This window comes from Lissotriton helveticus, chromosome 11 (genome assembly GCF_964261635.1).
Source record: "Lissotriton helveticus chromosome 11, aLisHel1.1, whole genome shotgun sequence".
NCBI lineage: Eukaryota > Metazoa > Chordata > Amphibia > Caudata > Salamandridae > Lissotriton > Lissotriton helveticus.
The window spans coordinates 416,703,093-416,722,849 of record NC_136072.1 but is presented as its reverse complement, the minus strand read 5'-3'; the positions used below and the strand labels follow the sequence as shown (position 1 = coordinate 416,722,849).

The 19,757-nt window shown below is 45.1% G+C and overlaps 1 protein-coding gene across 2 annotated transcripts in view; it reads right to left on the bottom strand.

The window, feature by feature from the left end:
- Positions 1 to 10,178: 10,178 nt before the first annotated feature.
- Positions 10,179 to 19,757, bottom strand: part of PCCB (propionyl-CoA carboxylase subunit beta) — a 418,796-nt gene continuing 409,217 nt past the window's right edge. For both annotated transcript variants that reach the window (XM_078665880.1, XM_078665881.1), the window contains exon 15: positions 10,179 to 10,759. In XM_078665880.1, coding sequence (XP_078522006.1) covers positions 10,638 to 10,759 — 122 coding nt within the window. In that variant the 3' untranslated portion in view covers positions 10,179 to 10,637. The remainder of the gene's footprint in view (positions 10,760 to 19,757) is intronic.

Here is a 19,757-nt window from a genome sequence, read left to right as displayed (position 1 = left end):
TCTCCATGAGTAGTGCAAATATGTTTTTTCACTCAACATATGTATATCAATAAATATATGTGCACCTATCACAACTTCTGCCCTGAGTTGACTTTGATGTCTTTTTAAACAATGACTCGGGTTGCAGAACATATTTCTCTATATAATTGTTTTTTAGTACAACATGTCAACCTCTAGGACCATCTGCGTTACAAGGCAGCGATTTGAAAGCATAAGCTGAACACCTACAGATTTACAATTAACCACATCTTACGTAGCACACATTATTGCTAATTAATGACCGGGAGGTTTGGTGAAAATATAATTTATGTAAGTATTAAAAAAAAAACAAATAACTGGAATATCAACTAAAGCTGCAAGAACACTATCAGGTGGAATGGGAGAAAGTAAGACAAATGAAGTCTTCAGGCAGAATGGGCAAAGGAAATAATATGTGGTTGGGCAACATAATGAAAACATGTCAGGAAGCGTCAGTGGAACCGGTCTATATACAACGGGTAAAACAAAATAGTCCACATTCAAAATGTTGTCCAAGCAAAAGTGTCCACAGTCAACTTAAAGAACAATGTCCGCCCCAAGCCACATGTTGGTTGCAAGCAGTGTCCAGGCTTGGGGAACACAGTCACTGGCCATCCTGAATCTCGCCTGTCTCAATTATGTGAAAATCCTCCTCACGTGAGGACACACTTTGGCTGGCCAGTGCAGGACCAGGTACCCATGGAGCGAGACAACACAAGGTGTAGCAGGGGTAACCGGGATGGCTGACGAACTGTGAGACACAACAACAGTAGTGTTGCTGAACTCAAGTTGATGATGGAGGCATTGATTGAATCAAGCTGCCTAGACTGTCTCAGAGCATCCGTAACTAGGCCCTTATGTTCTGGAAGCCCTGAGAGAACAGAGTCTTGGCATCCTCAATAGCCACCATCACCCGCTGGAGTGCAGTCACAGACATACATAGAAGAGATTTTGGCTCACAGGAGGGATGTAGGTGTTGGGGGCAGATGTCTCCATCGACTTTTGATTTTCTTGGCGGCCACTTGGATGGGAAGTAGTGGCCAGGGTGCAATTGAAAGCCCTGATGGAATGGGGCCTCAGGAGTTAGGGAGGGGAAGGTGGCAGGCCCTGATGTTGTTGGGACCTGCTCTGCAGACATCATTGCAAATGGTTCATCTTGTGGGCCAGAAGGAAAACCAACGTCTTCCTCTCCCTAGCTGATGGGGTCTCTTTCAATTTCCCCCCCCTCCAGCCTCCTCATCTTATATCCGGATTCTTTTTTCTAATCGTCTTGTCAGTCTCTGAGTGGGTGAACTACCCTTGCTGGGAGATTATTTTTCCTCCTCCTCGCTGGTGGTGTCGAGAGGATATGCCCGGCTACAAGCCGAGGATGTACTGATCTGCCCCTGGTGATGTCCTTTGGCCAGCCTGGACCACCGAAAAATGCAAATGAACAATTATGTAGGTGTTGAACACTTAAGGCACAAAGTTAAAAATGTGATAAAGCAATTACTGATATTGTTGCACCTTAACCAAAGTAAGCAAATAGGCGATTTGGCTTTCGCATGAATAACTATTTCACATATTGCAGAGTTTGACAGACATGTTCAGTATTGCCTGCAGTATTTTCAAAGATAAACTTTCATTTTGATGTAAGTTGAGTTTTTCATCATTATTCCCAAAATTCTATTCAATAGTGAATTAATCTCCGCACGGACTATACAGTCGGGCGGAGATCACCACACACAAAGGTGTATCCAGTCCAGGTCTATCAATTTGCGTGAGGACTTCTCTGCCCCGACAGCACAGTCTCTGCAGTCAAATTTGCTATCAGCTCTCCTCTTTTGAATAGCAAAGAAAAACACTCCTTAAACTAAAGTGTAATTTAACCTATGTGAATCAGGCCCTCAGAGATAATTCTACAAAAGTCTGGTATTAAAATATATTCTGCCCATTGGAAAGTCAGAATCTGCACATGGGTAAAGCCACTGTTCCCATTAGAAGAATGCTATGTTTGTGCAGCGCATTGCAACTCATATGTGCTTATAAAGCACTGCTCGATAGTTCTCTGGTATTCTTACAGTTTAAGGTGCTTCCCTTAGATGATGAGGTCTTACCTATGATAAGGCCTAGAATAACATGTCCCTAACAAATATATGGCTGTGTTAATGATACATCCCCTCACAGGACGATCGGACTATGGAATAGCTCTTGATCCCCAGTTCTCTCCTTATATACTCCCCCGGAATTGGGAATACTGTTACACTGATTGTGGTCTGGGAGGGTAAGGTGCATTGTTTTTCTCCAATTTGCCATACTTTGTAAGGGAGGGATTGATACTATTTTACACAGTCCGGCCTACGCTTCTTATGGGTTGATTTTCTTCTGATGTTTTGATGTGCAGCTTGGACTGTGATATTATTTTGCTGCTTCTCTTACTGAGACATATGCCATCAATTTGTTTGACCTTTGTTTCTGCTTTACGTTCAATAAACAGACTTTGCAATAAAGTACTGCTACATATGTTTTTGACAATGACATACACGACACATTAGATATGTAAGTAACACATGGAGGTAGAAAATGTACACAAGGTCAGCCTTGACTATTTCAAGCAACAAATAGTAGTTATGAGAACCACCACAAACATAAAGCAGGCGTGATACAACATAGTAACATTACAATATGTCATATTAGCAATGAACAGTGACAAGTCACATAATCACCATAGAATTAACTTTTTATAAGGTTGTTGGTTCAGTAGTCATGAGACTCCACGTGCAGTGTATCTCAGACATGTATTTGTGATGCACATCTAGCCATTTGTGTTCTGAAAACTACAAGTCCCAGGATTTCTTGAAAAAACTGTTAGTAATGATCTACTGATGCACAGACCGTATACATTTTGCAGCCATCACTCCGGTTAAGGTAAGGTGACAAACACCACATGACAGGACATCTCATTCACATCAAACTTCATAACAAATACAGTTCATGCACTTACCATCTCTCTGCTGCTCAAACTCCTCCAGCTGAACATGGAGGGTTGGTCAGTTTTCTGGAAGACCCTCCTGCACAGAGGGGTCATGCGGGGCTGCTGTAAATGGGGTCCGCCCAGCGTTTTCTGCACATTTTTCCCTGCCGGTTGTACACCCCGCTGCAGTGCATGGCAATGTCCTGCCAGAAATGGGCATGTAGTACATTGCTCAACTGCGTTTCAGGGCCCTATAAAGCGGATGGTACTTAGCAAGCACCCTCTTACTAATGATCTTTAATTCGCTCTCGGGGAAGCGGGCGGGGAGAGGTGCCTTCTCATATAGACCCTCAGCCATGTTGGGAGCCTGACAGATGAACAGAGCAGCAGAATGGAGGAACAGGCTTCTCTGAGGTGAGGATGGGATAGAATGATCTAAAAACTGCTGACTTCAGCTTCCTGTAAATCATTTCCTGTTTGTCATTTCTGCCCAAGTCCGTAAAAGGGGAGGAGACTCCATGCAAGGGGCGGGTCATGTATTAGGTTTGAGTATGGCTCATTTGGTATGGCTCTGGACTTGTAACTAACATGTATGCTATGCATATTGGAGCTGTATGGTGAGTGAGTACTTACCCAGAAACCACATGTTCCCACATTTGGCCGCTAACAATCAGTGTGCAATAGGTGATCTGCAGAAATTTTACAGAAATACTGACAGACAACAATCTATTTCCTGTCTGCATTAATTTTTTTAAGTGGAAATATAGAGAAAATTGTGCTTCTTGTGAGTGACTCACCTTGTCGCCCTTCATGATTTTCCACACCAACTGATAAGAAGATAGACCTCATGTGGATTTAAAAACAGGATGAGATTCCCTTAAATACAGGCATATGTTAGCAAAATGGGGCGATAATCAATATCAGTATACACGTTTTTCCGTGGAGGCGAGGCATCATCTTCCCTGAGAAACTTTCCTTTAGAACTGAATGAGCACTTTGGATAGGTTTTTATTTTCCACTTATCAAAGTAGCAATGAGAAACAATCCTCTCAAGAGCGTTATTGTAGCTTTGATGGGTTGTGGGCTTAATCAGATGGACAATGACAGTAACAAGCTCTTAATGTGGTTTCATCTGATAAAATAAATGCATTATTTGGATCCATGACTGGCACTGAAGTTGTGTTTCCCCCCCAAAAAAAACTTTGATTTTTACGACTAACTGTATAAAGAACCAAGATAAAGTCTCCTACCCAGAACAAAATAACAGGGCCCCAATACCCCAGATTATGCAACAGATTAGTGACATACGAGTCTTGATTCGGATTAGTGGCTTCGACATTTAAGAAATTATAGGGCCATCCCTGTTAGTTTCCCTCCAGATATACCTACTCTTGTCTCTATCCTTAATCATGCGTACTACTTAATCTGAGAAGTCTTTGTGCAAAGCAATCATAACCCCCGTCCATACTATTTAAAAAGACAAAGAACTGTGTGAGGTAGAGTCTATGCCTCATCCATAGTGTGTCTGTGATTCTCAAATGGGCAAACTACGTCCGGGCAAGCTTCAAGTACTACTCACCATACCCGGTGTCATTTACTTGGGAGTTCAGACCATTTACATTCCAGGTTATCAATTTTGCCATCTTGCTAGGGAAGTGTGTTTGCATGGGAGTGCAGTTCATACTGAGCATCTACAGGCTTGCCAGCTTAAGACAACTGAACACAATGAAATCCCCTGCGAAAGGTCAAACATATCAAACGTCCTTTCAACTCCCTCCCAAACACACCACCTCCCTTCCCCTCAAATCCTTGTCGAGCTTCAACCATTCGCTCACCCAAATAGGAGAGCAGAAACATCTCCTGCACGAAGAGTCGCGCTGCAGCCTACTAATCTCCCCTTGCCCTCCCATGCCCCAGAGAAGTTCAACAAGTCAAATTATCAAGAGTAATTTGTAGCCCACATACGTGGGGGCCTCCCTTTGAGCAGATGGATCGAACGTCTCACGTCATTTCAAAACAACTTAAGTACAACCTACTTAAATATATACCATCTGGATCTCCTTACAGAGGGTACAGAAACGGCAAGAAGTAGCTAAACAGTCATGATGTGTCTGCAGGCCTCTACCTCAATCTTGCAGGAAGGATCTCTCATCCCATGGGGGTCATATTACTTGTGGGCTGCTAGGCATGATGTTGCAGGTTTCTCCCACCTGTCCTTAGGTCTAACTGGTCATTCCTTTCTCTCCATCGGTGACTCTGGGCTCTCTCGCGAGGGCCCCAAGGTCTCCTGGGCCTTCTCCGGACTGCGTATTACATGAGCTAAGAATTCAATTGAAACCATAGAGCAAATGGGAAGTATTGAATCTGTCGCCGTTACTGGTGCTAAGGTACATCTCTTATTCAGTATGACTCGAGAGAGATCATGGTATCTCTCGATGTGTTCTTGGAAAACAAGTTGGTCAACGTTTTTAGACTCTCTTGTACTTCAGCTCCAAACAGCCCAATTTAGCAATGATATCCCTGTGAGAAGTTGGCCTGGTATATGATGTCCACTATTCTAGTGGGCACCCTGCACCAGTCCAAATAACCCTTATGGTGATGGTTGTAAAGTCAACCTTATAGACCAGCTATCCTAGTGGTAGCATGGACAAAGCAGTCTTAGGCTAAAACTTCAGAGAGCATGTGAAGCCAGCTGTTTTACCATATATAATCCCTTGAATACCAAATTAAAGGACACTACACAAGGTATATATCAGATATATATGTATTTATTACTAACACAACACCTCTGCACTCTTTATGAGGTCAGAGTTCGAGATACAGCACAAATCACTCAATAAGCATACTATAAGTTGCACAAATACAATTCTGCCCTAGGGGCCTCACGAACCATATACTAAGTAAGTGGTCTAAGAACCACTTCAGGAAAAGTGAGTAGGTCTAGGGCCTAGGAAATCGCTGGGGCTACACGGAACAACCAAGGGATTGGAAGTAGGAGGTCCACGGGAAGCTTGTGCAGTGTCTAAACACACACGCTGGTTGCCATAGAGTTTCAATGGGAACGTAAAGGTTACAAAGTAGTAGATTTTGGACACTTCCGGATGGACTACGGGAAAACCCTGTTAAACTAGGACACTTGGATAGTTAATACTCACGGGAGCACCGGAGTACTCGAGTTACCTCACCCAGGGAGGCCGGGTGCATAGGTGTTCTTTCGTGTCGGGTTTCGTCACGGTTTCCTATGGAGAGCTGCAAGAAAGTGCTGCAGGCGACCAGGAGAAAAGTGTCCAGGTGGATCGGAGTCGAGAAGAACCTGAAAGCAGAGGGGACAGAGTCTGGGTCACTAGCCAGTGACCAGGAAGGAACCAGGCGATTTTGAGATGCAATCAGATGAAGAGGTGAAGCTGGTCTCTGCAGCTACGAGGACCAGGAGGCGTCGACGGCGACCAGGAGCTGGAGTCGAGCTGTCCCACGACGGATCTAGCTGTTGGCGATGTCGGTATCCGGATTGGACCCAACAACCCTTGGCAAATGCAATCCACACAGGATGGGAAGATTGGCTTCAGTTCAGACCAGCAAGGTCTGGGGAGCTTCTCCTTCGCAGGGAAGCTGGAGCAAGCCCGGAGCAACCAGGCAAGCAGTGTAGTTTCACAAAGATGTTTTCAGAGGGCTTACTAGCCAACAGGCTAGCAACCGCGAAGACGCGTCAAGCTGAAATGCAGGCGCAGGCCCCACGCGGCACTCGTGGAGTGTAGAGGGCTGAACTTCGGTACAAATGCTGCTCAGGTCTGGGGCTTCTCAAACCCCAATGCACAATTTCGAGGGTACCTCAGAAGCTGCACAGGCAGCAAAAAGCAGGTAGTCCAGGATGTCCGGTCCCACGTCTCTCATGTCCGCCACGGGTCTCAGCTTTGCTGTGGATGTGGGACAGAGTCAGAGAAGTCTGGAAGTTCAGTTCCTGCGTCGCTAAGTCTTCGGGTTCCGGCGGGAGCGTCGACAAAGCAAACCGGCAAGTTACTGATGGTGCCTGTTTGCACAGGGTGGTCACTACTTGATCACAAGGGAGATGTCTTCAGTCTTCCAGTCGATATGGAACGTCGAAGTCCAAGAGTTTCGTTTCAGAGTTTCTTTCCAGGATAATCTAATGTCTCTAGACACAGCTGCTAACTTTATACCAAACTAAGGGGCTGGATTACCTGCTAGGTCCCTCCTATGGGTGGAACCTGGGAAGGGGGTGGTTACACCCCTTTCCCTTTGTCCAGTTTCGCGCCAGAGTTGGGGCTGGAGTGCCCCAGCACCTGGTTTGAACCGGGCTATGCATGGAGCACCTTGTGTGCCCCAGGCAGTGTCTCATTTTGCAGCCCTCCCTGCCCCAATACACTAAAAGCCTGTCTGGGCAGGTGCTAGCACCTCCCAAGGCAGGAAACCTATTGTCCAGGCCTCCCCTGCCGGAGTCTCGTCCAGCAGCAGGAGGTCAGCTCTGTTTAACGTTAACCGGGTAAGCAGTAACCAACATGTCTTCTCCCTCTAGAAGGGTGGAATGCTACTCCCGCCGCCAGAATTGGCGGGGGGGGGGTAGTATTCCAAAGCGTATGAAACCTTACACGACATGTTTTGATAAAGCCAAACCAAAGTTAGCATTAACCGCGAGGATTATAATGCACTCAAGAGTATATGGTATGGCTATATCATAGAACAGCTATAAGGACATGGTTCCGAAAGCTGCAAAGGGGCTCAGCTCATGCCAGAGACCCTCTCACATAAAACCAAGCACTCTGCCTTCAGGATTGTCAGCCATTGCGCTACCCTTGATGGAACTCATCACGTCCTGCTCGGAGACCCCAGTGCGGACCCGAAGGCATTGCACTGCATAATTCTTGTAGCTGCCCCCCCTCCACCAAGCTTCCCTAGTGGAATCTCCGTCCCGCCACTGTGCGCAGGTCGCTGAACATTTGCGTATTACGACTAACGGAAGACTTGTCTCACCGCTAACCACCCTAAGACAGCCACCATATGGTACTCCTAACTACCCAAAGGCTTTTTAAATTCGCTCAGGCAAAAGCATCAATAGTAGTCCTGAAGATGATCCCAGTTTATTGTTGGAGATAGGGATCGAAACGTTGCGTCGACTGTTTTAATAGTACTGCACTTGTCAATTCTATAACATGTGTTGCAGTTACTGTTGGTTTGAGCTTACGCAAGATTACATTGTACTGTAAGCCACCCCTTGCTCCAATTTTTGTTTGCCTGTTAATTGCTTCCCCTTGTATTGTCTTTTTTGTTGACTTGGTACAGGCTTGTGCCTTGTTATTTGTGTTTTCACGTATCTGTAAATTCCTGATATCTCTTGGCAATAAATATTCCCCTGTCCGGCTGGACTTGGGACAAAAAGAGACATAGTCCTTATTTAAGCCTATGTTTATCAATCATAACTATATTGAAAAAGTTTAGGACCTGTGTTCTTTACAAATTCAGTCAATACCCGAGGTCCTTAACTACCTAGACGGGTCCCCTTGTTATTTTACACTTCTTCAGGATTGTCAAGGCCTGCCATAGGAGTGATATATAGGTATATATGTGTCTATATATAAGGGTAGATATAGGAATACTATATCTAAGCAAGGGGTGATTACACGACCATGCCCAAGCTGAGTGATCAACCTGTGGTGTCAGTTTGGATGGCCAGCAAGGGCTGGCATAATACATGCTGCAGCCCCTGGTAGGCCTTGGATGCACCTATGCCCTGGGTACGTATGGTACACTATACAGGGGCTCACAAAGGTGAACCAATCCCAATTAGGTATGTACCTAAAGTACATGGAGTACATTTTACAGAGAGGAGATAGCCTGGGGCCCTGAATAGGAGGATGCCAGGCCAACTAAGTCAAAAACCAGCTAAACACTAGGCAAAAAGTTGGGGTAACCATATAGTCAGATATCCACCTTCCTACAATCCCTCAGTCTGGAGTTTGGGCAGGCCTTGGCACCCCAACTCTTTGTGCAAGGACCATCGGGATCTCTCTAAGGGAATATTGAATCATGCCATCAGTCTCCTCATTTTCCACTACAAGTCGTCCTCCTTGCTACTAATTTCTTGCAGTTTCTCGAGCACTTCGCTTTTCGTCACAATGTCCTCCTCGTTGGTCGCCACTCTCACCCGGCAACAGGATCTCTTTTGTACCTCTGAAAGGCCGGAGGCAAAGTCAGCCTTTAATGCTTGAATTTGCGTAGCAGGCTATTTTATCGTGGAGGTCCACTAAACCAGCCTGGAAGTCCTCTTACATGATTGGAGGTCCGCACTCCCCCTTTTTGGGAGCCATCATAGGGTCATAACACTACTGACTTGCAGGGTGGAATGAAACTGCGTTCTTACAAACAATATGCCCCCAGCAATCGAAGAGTGCTGTTTTAGCTGCTTGGACATGGGCGGACACAATAGAGGAAATTGTCCAGAGGGCCAGGCGAGAGGCACGGAAATGGTGTTTTAACTATTCACTGCCATCACTGGGAAAGGCGTGTGCAACCCTTCTAGTGCCATAGAGAGAAGGGCTCACAGAGGGAAATCGGGCCCTGTGTCATGTCCACATACAATTCCCCATAGATTAGAATTGGGATCCAGGGGCCCAATTTGCTCTGTTGTGTGGCTCTAAGGGCTCGGACTTCATGCCAGGTGGTAACTGTGCATAATATCAGGCCCGAGAGTGCGGATTGCCTGACAAGCAACCAGGGAGCAGGCAAAAGTGGGTTTCAAGCTGCTTGTCTGACGCTACGAAGACAGCACTGTTTTCTTCGGCTGGGCGCATTACCCTAGTGCCGGCCTTATTTCCATCTCACCTTGTGCAGAGAAGGCACAAAGTGGCGGCTGCAACTCTGCATCACTGTGGAGCCGATTCCAGGAACTTTGCGGTGCCTCAGTGATCTGGAGTGCTCACTCTGGGGGCTCCAGGGATCAGATCATTTCAGCCTCACTGTACCAAATCGGATGTGAATTAGAGCGGCAGCGGGGGAGTGGTCACTGAGGTCCCGGCCAGGAGCTCATCAGCTAGAAGCCATACTCGTCCGGCTGCAGGTCACACCTTAGCCACTGAAGTTTTGCTGTAGGTTGGGGCAATCTGAAATTCAACACTGTAAAAGTTACATTTTGAGGAAGCTTTCACATCAGAGGTCTTTCTCATCCAGGCTAAAGAATGGTTTCAGCAAGCCACTGTTAAATTTAAGAAACGTTTATTTTAAAGTGATTCAAAGAAACTCCAACCATACTGGAAGAGAGTTCAATCTTAAATAAAAACTATTAAATTCAATACTTTTTGTATGAAACTTCGCTGCAAAATCTCTATTTTAATTAATCATAACTGATGAATAGATCTTTGATCCCAGGAGGAAAATAGCTTCAATATGCTACAAAGAAAGCAAGCACAGGAACAGTCCACGTAAATATGCATTTGCAGAAGGAGCTTTTTTTTAAGTGCTAATGTAATATTTTTGGGCCAGTCATGTTCGTTACCAATTCTGTCTATTTCAAATATGCATTCACGTTAATTGTCCCATTTTATAACTTTTCTTCTAGAAAATAGAACTGGGACAACACGGTTGTTGCAGTCACTGCAGAGATGTCACTCCGCTTTCGTAGTGCTCAGTATTTCTGTTAATTTCACTTCCATCGTTTCTACAAAGGGATGTTGGCATGCTTCTTCCAAGGATTTGATTGCTGTTTACTGGCAAGCACCTCCAGGTCACGGCAAATGCGTATTCGAGTTGTAGACGGTTGGATTATGTCATCAACAAATCCTGCGAAGATAACAGCATAAACGGATTTAGTTTTAAAGACACCTCCAAGGATTTCAACTACTTGATCTATGAATTAGTTATGCTAAACCATAACTATACCTGGGAGAAGATTCTAATGGTTAAGAAGGACAGTGGCTTAAACTTACCATGCCACTTATATTGCGTTTCAAACCAAACAATAAGTTTCTTTAGGGAAAGAGTACAGGATTAATAAAAAGAAAAAAACAATGGAACCATATACAGTATGCCAACAAAACACTGTGAACCTAGATTAATTAAAATAATACAAGGATGTATCCAATACTATAGCTGAAGAGTAAAAATACAAACTTTGTGGGCTATTCAGCTTGTACAAAACAAACCAAAATCTACAACCTTAAAACGGGTCAAAATAATATAAAAAAGTAAGACAGCATATAGGGTAGATTAAAAAAGGGTACAGTACAATATTCTCTCAAACAAACTATGGTGACCAGCATAAACTTTTAGCTGAAACACATTGTGAATGTTTTCTTTTTGGTGGATTCATTTGCATTAGCACTAATTCTCAGGAGCTAACTCATTGCAAAAATTAGTGACTTGCCCTCCTGATGAAGGCAGTCTCAGGATGCAAGTTAATCAGCTACACAGTGGTGGTTTTCCCAGCAAACAGTCTACATTTACACTTAATTTGAACACGTCAGCTATCATAGAACTTTGTAGCGAGGGCCCTGAATGAAGTTCTTGCCGCAAGGGGCTGAAGACCGCCACACGATAAGACTAACTAGCTTAACAAATGTTACTTCACACAAACTCAGGAATGAAGTGACACCTAGAAGTAGCCCACTCTTGAAGCGTCGAAACTGGATTCCGTGGCGGAGCAATTCCACAGGTATTCACCATTGGTACTTACAAAACTTGGGAAAAACATTTAAATTAATATGTGACACAGCCTTCATTTGTCGTGCCTAGACTAACAAACCTCAGGGTACAAATCTGATCTATCCAGGTTAACTGTTTCAGGATTTCTCAGAGAAATATCGCAAGTTATAAGTAACCTAAAATATCCTTATATAGGAGTGCTCATTGCAAAACAAATGCTGCTTCAAGCAAATGTATCGAACAAGGGAGGCCCGGAGGCTTTCCTGCATTTATCCAGCAGCTTCTCTCAATTAGCAAACACAGGGCTAAATTAACGATGAAGGAAATATCGCCACCAATGATCCACAACTTTGTTCTTTTTTGAAGCACAGAGGATCAAAGCTATTTTCCAAATTTCTAGGATTTTTCAGGCAATGAAAACCTAGAATTCAAGACCAAATTCTGTTCAAAACAGAATGACTCGTGCCAAGGAACAAAACAAATATTTTCCTGTACCAGAGTGGGCACACATATAAGGCACAACAGGGCCTCTATTACATATACTGTGGCGACTGAGGTGTGTTAATTTCTGCACTACAGGTAGCGGTAATCCCAGGACATGGAATTACCATAGGATTACAAGTCATACTATATGAAGCTGTTATGGAATGATAAACATTGCAAATCTGTGTTTTCTCATCAATTTCTGTGCGTCATTCCTGATTTCCAGGCTATTTTCTGGGGACAACTTCATCCAGGTAGGACCTGTATAATTTGTCCTCTGAAACACCAGTGGTAATACTGCATGTGATAGTGCTTTAGAAGCCAATTTGGGCGGAAACTCCGTTTTCATGTGACATCATTACTCTGGGGTTACTTTTAATGTGGGCCCATATGTGCTAAGTCTCTCTAGGGACAGTACCAAAACACTCATTTCCCGGGTTAATTTCCATAGGAAATTTTGAGAAGCAAAGTCAAAACGGAATTTGCCAGGCTTTGTTCGAAAGCATGCGTTTCATTATTTCGCGTAAATCCGTACAACCAAGAAGGGGTTAAGAAGATGGTAATATCTGGAATGTTAGTGTCCATGATGTAGCACAGCAGCTAGAGTGGCCGACTCAGGAGTTGGGGATACAGGTTCGAGTCTCAGCTCAACATCCTGTGATTCTGAGCAAATCACGTAATCTCCCTGTGCCCGTGGACAGTGACTGGATACCCTCACTGGTGATAAGACGCGCTATATAAATCTACGAATTAGACATGCTTTTAGCGATTTAAAAGGGGCTAGTCAGTCCTGATTGACTGGCCACAAATTAAACAAAACTTTGTTGCAGCCATTACAGGACTCAGAGACATGGTCCATGCATTCTGAAAAGGACTTAATCCATACCCAGACATATTAAAAACATAATAGCTAACCAATTCATGGTTTGAGATGTACATCAATGTGTCCAGCAATTAACTTAGAATGATTAAATTGCCCAACTAAGCAGAACAATAAATATCTGTATTACCATAGGCATACTTGTTTATGAAACATTAATGCTTTTATAGATTCAACATTTTCTCTTTAAGTATAGGCCCTGGTTTTAAATCCAGGTTGGAGTTTGCGCCGATGCACGTTTCGGTGAAGCTCCGATGTGGGTCACCTTCTTCAGGGCGCTAGATGGTGGGCAGGAAAGATGGTAGCACCCTTACAGGTCAATAATGGATACCTGGCTTCCTTGGAGAGTTTTACTGGCCACTTCCTCCTGCGTCTTTTCATTCCGGTTGGCGTCTCAACAGTGACTGGAGCCCCATAACAGAGATTCTTATTTTCCAGCCCTGGCAGCCGTACGACCCTAGTGCCTGTCCCACATTCTTAACAGTAAAGAAATCTCTGAAGGAACCTAACCTAAAAACTCCAGAAAAGAAGGGCTTCCAGCACCCCCTTCTCATTAAAACCAAAATTAATAATCCATTCATTGCAAAGTCTGGAATAGCAAATCAAGTATCATGGTAGATAAACATCATAGTCTATCCTTGAAACAAATATATTTTAGCCAAAATGACCATCCAAAGGTTCACAATGTATATTGCCCGTTGAAACGGAAGATAACAATTAGCAGAAATGAAGCTGCCAACATAACTGAACAATTATGTCCAGATCTACACCACTGTGTTCCACGCATACATATATAAATCCGAATTCAAACTTACAGAGAAGAGAGATGCAATTACATCTCACAATCATTTTTTTTTTAAATAGCAGAATCATAACTCAGCACGTGCAATCACATATGCAACACACTTATGTATCCTTTGTATATACACATACACATGGATAAAAAGAACTGAAAAACCAGCCCCAAAGTATCTTACAATTAGGGCTCCCGGTTTTCCATTTAAACAGCTATCTACATATCATTACAGATGAAAAACAATTTTTCCTTTGTCTGTATTTATATTTAGAAGCTGTAAAATACTAGCAAACTTTGCGCGCTGCCATGCTACAGCCGAGTTAACTTGCCACGCCCCTCAGCTGCAGGGCCTTAGGGTTTGTGATTTGCTGGAGATTTCTTCCAATTAGGCTCTTTTTTGACCTGCTGCCGTACCCCTGAGCCAATCGTTGGATCCAGGCGTCACTGTGTGGATGTGTCAACAGTTATACGGCTCGCCTTCACACCTTTTGCCCTTTATTTTTGGGGGTCACCCCATACTTCCTCCTATTCTTTTACCTTCACAGTGTCAACCCCGATTGCAGAAAGAGCCTCCCTGTCGCCATTTTTGTTGCTGCCCCAGCCCTTCTCTAGCCATCTCCGGGACGTTGCCACTCGAGTGAGCTCTGCCCCAGCCCGCCGCCATTTCAAGGCAAAGGTAAGTGTATTTTCCCGACCTATGTACTAGTTGGGGACAGATGAATGATTGCTTTACAGTCTACTCTTACTCGCAGGGGCTGGAGTGTTTGCATGTTTATGGCCGGGTTGCTCTTGCAGTGCAGTGTAGTGCACTGTGATGTAATCTTATGTAATTGGTGCGGAAAGGTAAAGCGCTCAAATACCTCTGTGCCGAGTTTGCGCTTTATAAATCTGCAACAACATGTGGCTGAAAGAACAATCCGTCCACAAACTCGGCAAACACTCCAGCCACTGCATCTTCAAAGTCGAGCAAAGATTGATGGCAAGTTCACAGTCTACTCGCAGGGGCTGTAGTGTTTGCCGAGTATATCTTGAAGTGCAGTACACCGTGTACTGTCACTTAATCTCCCTGTAACAACTAAAAATGAATATGTCCTTGTGTTACCTAATTGGTGCACATGCTTTTTAGGTCTTGCGACCTATCAATGCGCGCAAGCGCATTGAGCGGAGCGAGAATTCAAGTGCTCAAAAAGCTCGTCAAACCAAGGGCTTTTTGCTGCGGTTTTCTTTGAGTTCACGTGAATCACGCGAACAAACAAGCACGCGCATCAGCCTCCCTCCCTCTCCCAGCACACAGCCTTACTTGTATTTCTCCTCCCCCTACAGGCTTCCCCTGCCAGCAGCATTTGCCATCACGGCCGCAGGCCGTGACTTCAAAGGGTTCCATTTGCTCCTGCCTCCCCGCCCACTGGTTCACACTTCACTGGTCTCACATCAAAGGCATCAGACTCCCACAGGCTTCCCTCCCTGCCCCCCCCCCACATCTAAACTGTGCAAGTTTTTTGGCAGCATGGATGATACAAATAAAGGTAGTGTCTCACACAGTCAAAATGAGAGAATCATGAGTGGACCCCATCTAGAAATTTAGTGAAAATAATGGCATTAACAGTACAGTTGGTTTGTGTGCTTGCTGCACTAAACTCAACAGAGGGAGAGACTAGTACCACAGATTACATTTTATAACATGACACAACGTAACAAAGCATGGCACTGCATACCAAAGTATAGCACTGTACAGCGACATATTATTACATTACACGGCATAACAAAGCATAGCTTAAAATAACACACTATAGTACTAGGTACCCACCACACTATTGCTCTAGCCTTAAAAAAATCTCTGTACGTCACCCCTCTCTTTCAATAAACCTCAGTGCACCACAGCACTTACCTCTCATAAACTCAACTTACAACCTCACTGCGAACCTAACTCTAGATCTCCAACTCTCAATCAGCTCTCTGCCCCTATCTTACCCTCAAATCTCCCTCTCCCTCTTACTCTGCATCAATCTCTCCCTCTTTCCCTCTCCTCTTTTCTCTCTACTTCTCATAACTTTCGAATTTTAATCCCACCGGCTCTATCTGCCTCGCTACTTTGGTTAAAAACAGCTGTCATTCTGTGCTTCACCTTTCTATTTATGCTATCTCATTATAACTCGCCTCTCTTACTAACTTATTTCTATATAGCCCTTGCCCCTCTGCTGGGCACCTTTCTTACTAGCCTACATTTAAAAATGCATGCCAGCCCTCTAAAAACAAGCATTAGCATAGCCAATAGGTCTCACATTTGGGACCTTATACGCTTTTAGCCATGCAACAGTAACGTTATTGCACCAAGGATATTGTGATGCACAACTAAATACTTATAAGGTCCCAAAAGCGAGACCTATTGGCTATGCCAATGCTTGTTTATTTACTTGTCTAGTGAAGAAGAGTGGAAAGAGAGCTGAGAAACTTCACAATTGTCATGAGGTTAGGGATGGACGGTAATAGAGGTTTGAAGGGCTGAGCCTCCTATCACTCATGCCCTTTTTAATACTTTGTGAAAAATTCTTTAGGAGGATTACGAAATCTACATCGGCACATTTAGCATAGTTAGGCTGAATTATACTGCTATTAAGACTTTTTTTCCCCACCCGGAGGGTGAGGGCAAAAATGGAGAGCCCTATAGGGACCAGTCTCAGCACCTGCTATTTAGAACTGCTGATGCTGAGCACCGGCAGGACCCAGCTCACTTAAAGCCCTGGAGGTAGGTGGATCCCCTCCTCTTGTGATACATTAAATGGGGCAGTAGTTGGTTGGGGGTGGGGGGGCGAGGTGCCTCAAAGGTACCCTTTTCGGCTGCTGCTCAAACAAATTGAATGTATTTAGTCTCCGACTCTTTTTTATTTTGCTTGTTGAGCCTATATTCCTCGTGCAGGCCAGGCCGGGCCACCTTATACAGGGGTCTCGTCGCTGCTAGAACCCTGGTTCCAAGCGCACCCCCAGTGGAAGTGTTGAGCCAGGAAGACAGCTTTCTGATTCCATGAACCAAGCCTAAAGCACAAGCACAAACAGGCCTCAAAGGAAGCAGCAGCAGAGCTAACCTGAGTGCACAACAGCAGCAGCTTATTTATATTACTGCAAATAATCACTGTGAACACCCTCCCTTTTTTACACTGGTGAGGTCTGTTTTGATCTAAAAGAAATATCTGTAATAGATTCTCACATCACCCATATTAAACAGAAATGAAAGCGGTGTGCATTGCCTATTTATGGTTTAATTCTTTTTATTCAACAATACAGGAAATAAGCATGCATCAAAATGGGCCAAACAGCGCCCACCGTAGATACTAATTGGTGCATTGATAGGACAAGAAACAACAAATAACTGATAAAAGAAAAAGGAAGAAAACACAGAGAGACCCCCCCGTCCATTTCTTCTACACAGCGCTGCACAGAGCGGAGTGTCATTCATAAAACTAGGCCAGCCTATGTGGAGGGGTCCGGTGCAGTTAGGCATAAGAGGCGCAAGTATCTAGGGCAAGATAGCTCCCGGAAATCTTGTGTAAGCAGAGCAAGGAACGGCTGCCAAAGATCGCTGAATGAGGAGCCTTTCCCGGCCAGGGTAAGAGAAATCTTTTCCATGCCCAACACATGCCACAATCGCTGATGCCACTATGTATGTGCAGGAATTTGAGGGGATTTCCAATGAATTAATATGTTCTGAATGGCTGTGCCTGGTGCTATGGCTATCTGCTTCCCTCGCCTAGATTTCAAAGGGTAGGTGAGCGGATTTGGTACCCCCAACAGGACAAATGTAAGAAGCCTAGGGAGTTCTGTGTCAAGGTACTTGTCAAAATCGTCAAGTATTTGCGTCCAGTAAGTCTGGAGATGTTCACATTCCCATAAAAGGTGAACCAGTGTGCCCCACCCTCTCCAACAGTCAGGACTCTGTGTAGCGTCAGCTTGGTGGAGTCTCTCTGGGGTATAGTACCAGTAATAAACAAGCTTGGTGAATGTTTCAGTAAGGCCTACATGTGTTGCTGTGTGTTGTGCCCTGTAGCATGCACCCTCCCACTCCTTGGGACTAAGACTATGTCTAAGATTCCTCTCCCATCGCGCGCGTCCCGCATGATAAGTGAGGGTATATCGGGACAAGAGCATCTTATACAGATCCGAGATCAGCTTCTTGTCCGAAGACCGTGTGATGAGTCACCGTTCATAGGGCGTGAGAAGCCTAGTCACCTGCGTTCAGTTACCAGACTGCATAGCCCAATGTCGCACCTGTAAGTAGTGCAGTCGTTCAGATTCTGGGAGGCCGTAATCAGCACTGAGTTGCGAGAAGGGGATAATGTCACCTTTATCAAATAAGAGGCCTAAGGCTCGGCATCCGGCCTCTCTCCACAACAGAAAGGACTGCGGGCCCATCCTGGGGCTAAAGTCAGGATTATCAAAAAGAGATGTGAGCGGGGAAGGGAAGGTCGTTAGGTCATGGCGCGTATTGGTCCGATCCCAAACTTTAAGGGTTGCACGTGTCACCTGTGAAGCGTATAAATTGGGTGGATGTTGGGATTTCCGGAGAAAGGAAATTTCCTTGAGACGTACCAGCGACTGCACAATCCTGAAAAAGCCAGTGTTTCTTGGATTAAGCTCGGCTCCATTCGACCAAGTGTCGAAATTGCGCAGCATTATAATAGAGCGTGAGATCCGGAATCCCAAGGCCCCCTTTGTGAGATGGGAAGAAGCTGACTAACCGTTTCGTTCTCTGCTTGCACCCTTGCCAAATAAAAAGAGAGTTCAGATTGCACCCTATGCAGTCAGCCTGTAGGGGGCTACAAGAGGAGTGTCTGAAAAAGGTACAACATTTTGGGGAGGATCGTCATCTTAATAGCTGCGATACGCCCCAGCCACAAGATCGGACAGTGTTTCCATCTCCGCAGCTTAGTGCAGATGTGTGTGTGGAGTTGGGAGTAATTAGCTGTCCTCATGGCCTGCAAGGTCGGGGCCAATTGTATACCTAAATAAGGGACAACAGACCACTGCAGGGGGTGCCCAGCCTGAAGATCCGCCCGCGCTTGAGGCGACAAGGAGAGATTCAGCGCTGTAGATTGTCAGGTTAACCTTAAACCCGGAGGCCCTCGCAAAGGTATCCAATTCCTCCAAAAAGGTCCCCAAAGAAATCTCAGGGTTCGCTAGGGTGACCAATACTTCATCCGCATATAGACTTATAGTGTGCGTGTGCCCTCCGAAGAGAATGCCAGTGACCAGAGGGTGGTCCCTGACTCTCTGCGCCATGGGTTCCATGTAGAGGGCAAAGAGCAAGGGCGACAAGGGGCGCCCCTGCCTCGTGCCTCTACTAATAGGGAATGGGGTGGACGTGTGACCGTTGGTCCGTATTGAAGCTGTGGGAAAACGGTAGCAGGTAAAAATGTGCGTCCGCATCTTGTGCCCCATGCCAAGGCGGACCATTGTCTGCTCGAGATAGGGCCAGTGGACCCGATCAAAGGCCTTCTCCGCATCTATGGTTAGGAGCATGTAATATCCAGGGATGCAGGAGGCCTTTTCTATGAGGTGTGTAACACGTTTAGTGTTGTCACTAGTCTGCCTCTGTGGAATGAATCCAGCCTGAAAGGGGTCCACAAGCCCCGGCATATAGGGGACAAGCCGGGTGGCCAATATTCTAGTATAGAGCTTCAGATCAATGTTCAAGCACGAGATAGGCCGATATGACCCACAGTTCGTTTTGTCCTTCCCCAGCTTAGGGATGACTGCTATCGCTCTCTCCAGAATGGAGGAGGGGATCGCTCCGGGTGTCGCAAAGGAATTGAAGAGCCGGGTAAGCGTTGAGCAAAACTGCTTATAAAAAACCGGGGTGTAGCTGTCGGGGCCAGGCTATTAGAAAACAAGTTACTTACCTGTAACTTTGGTTCCCCAGTATTGGTAACTTTCATTCCCCGTCGTCGGAATGGGAGCCTCGGTAGTATAAAAACCATAGAAAC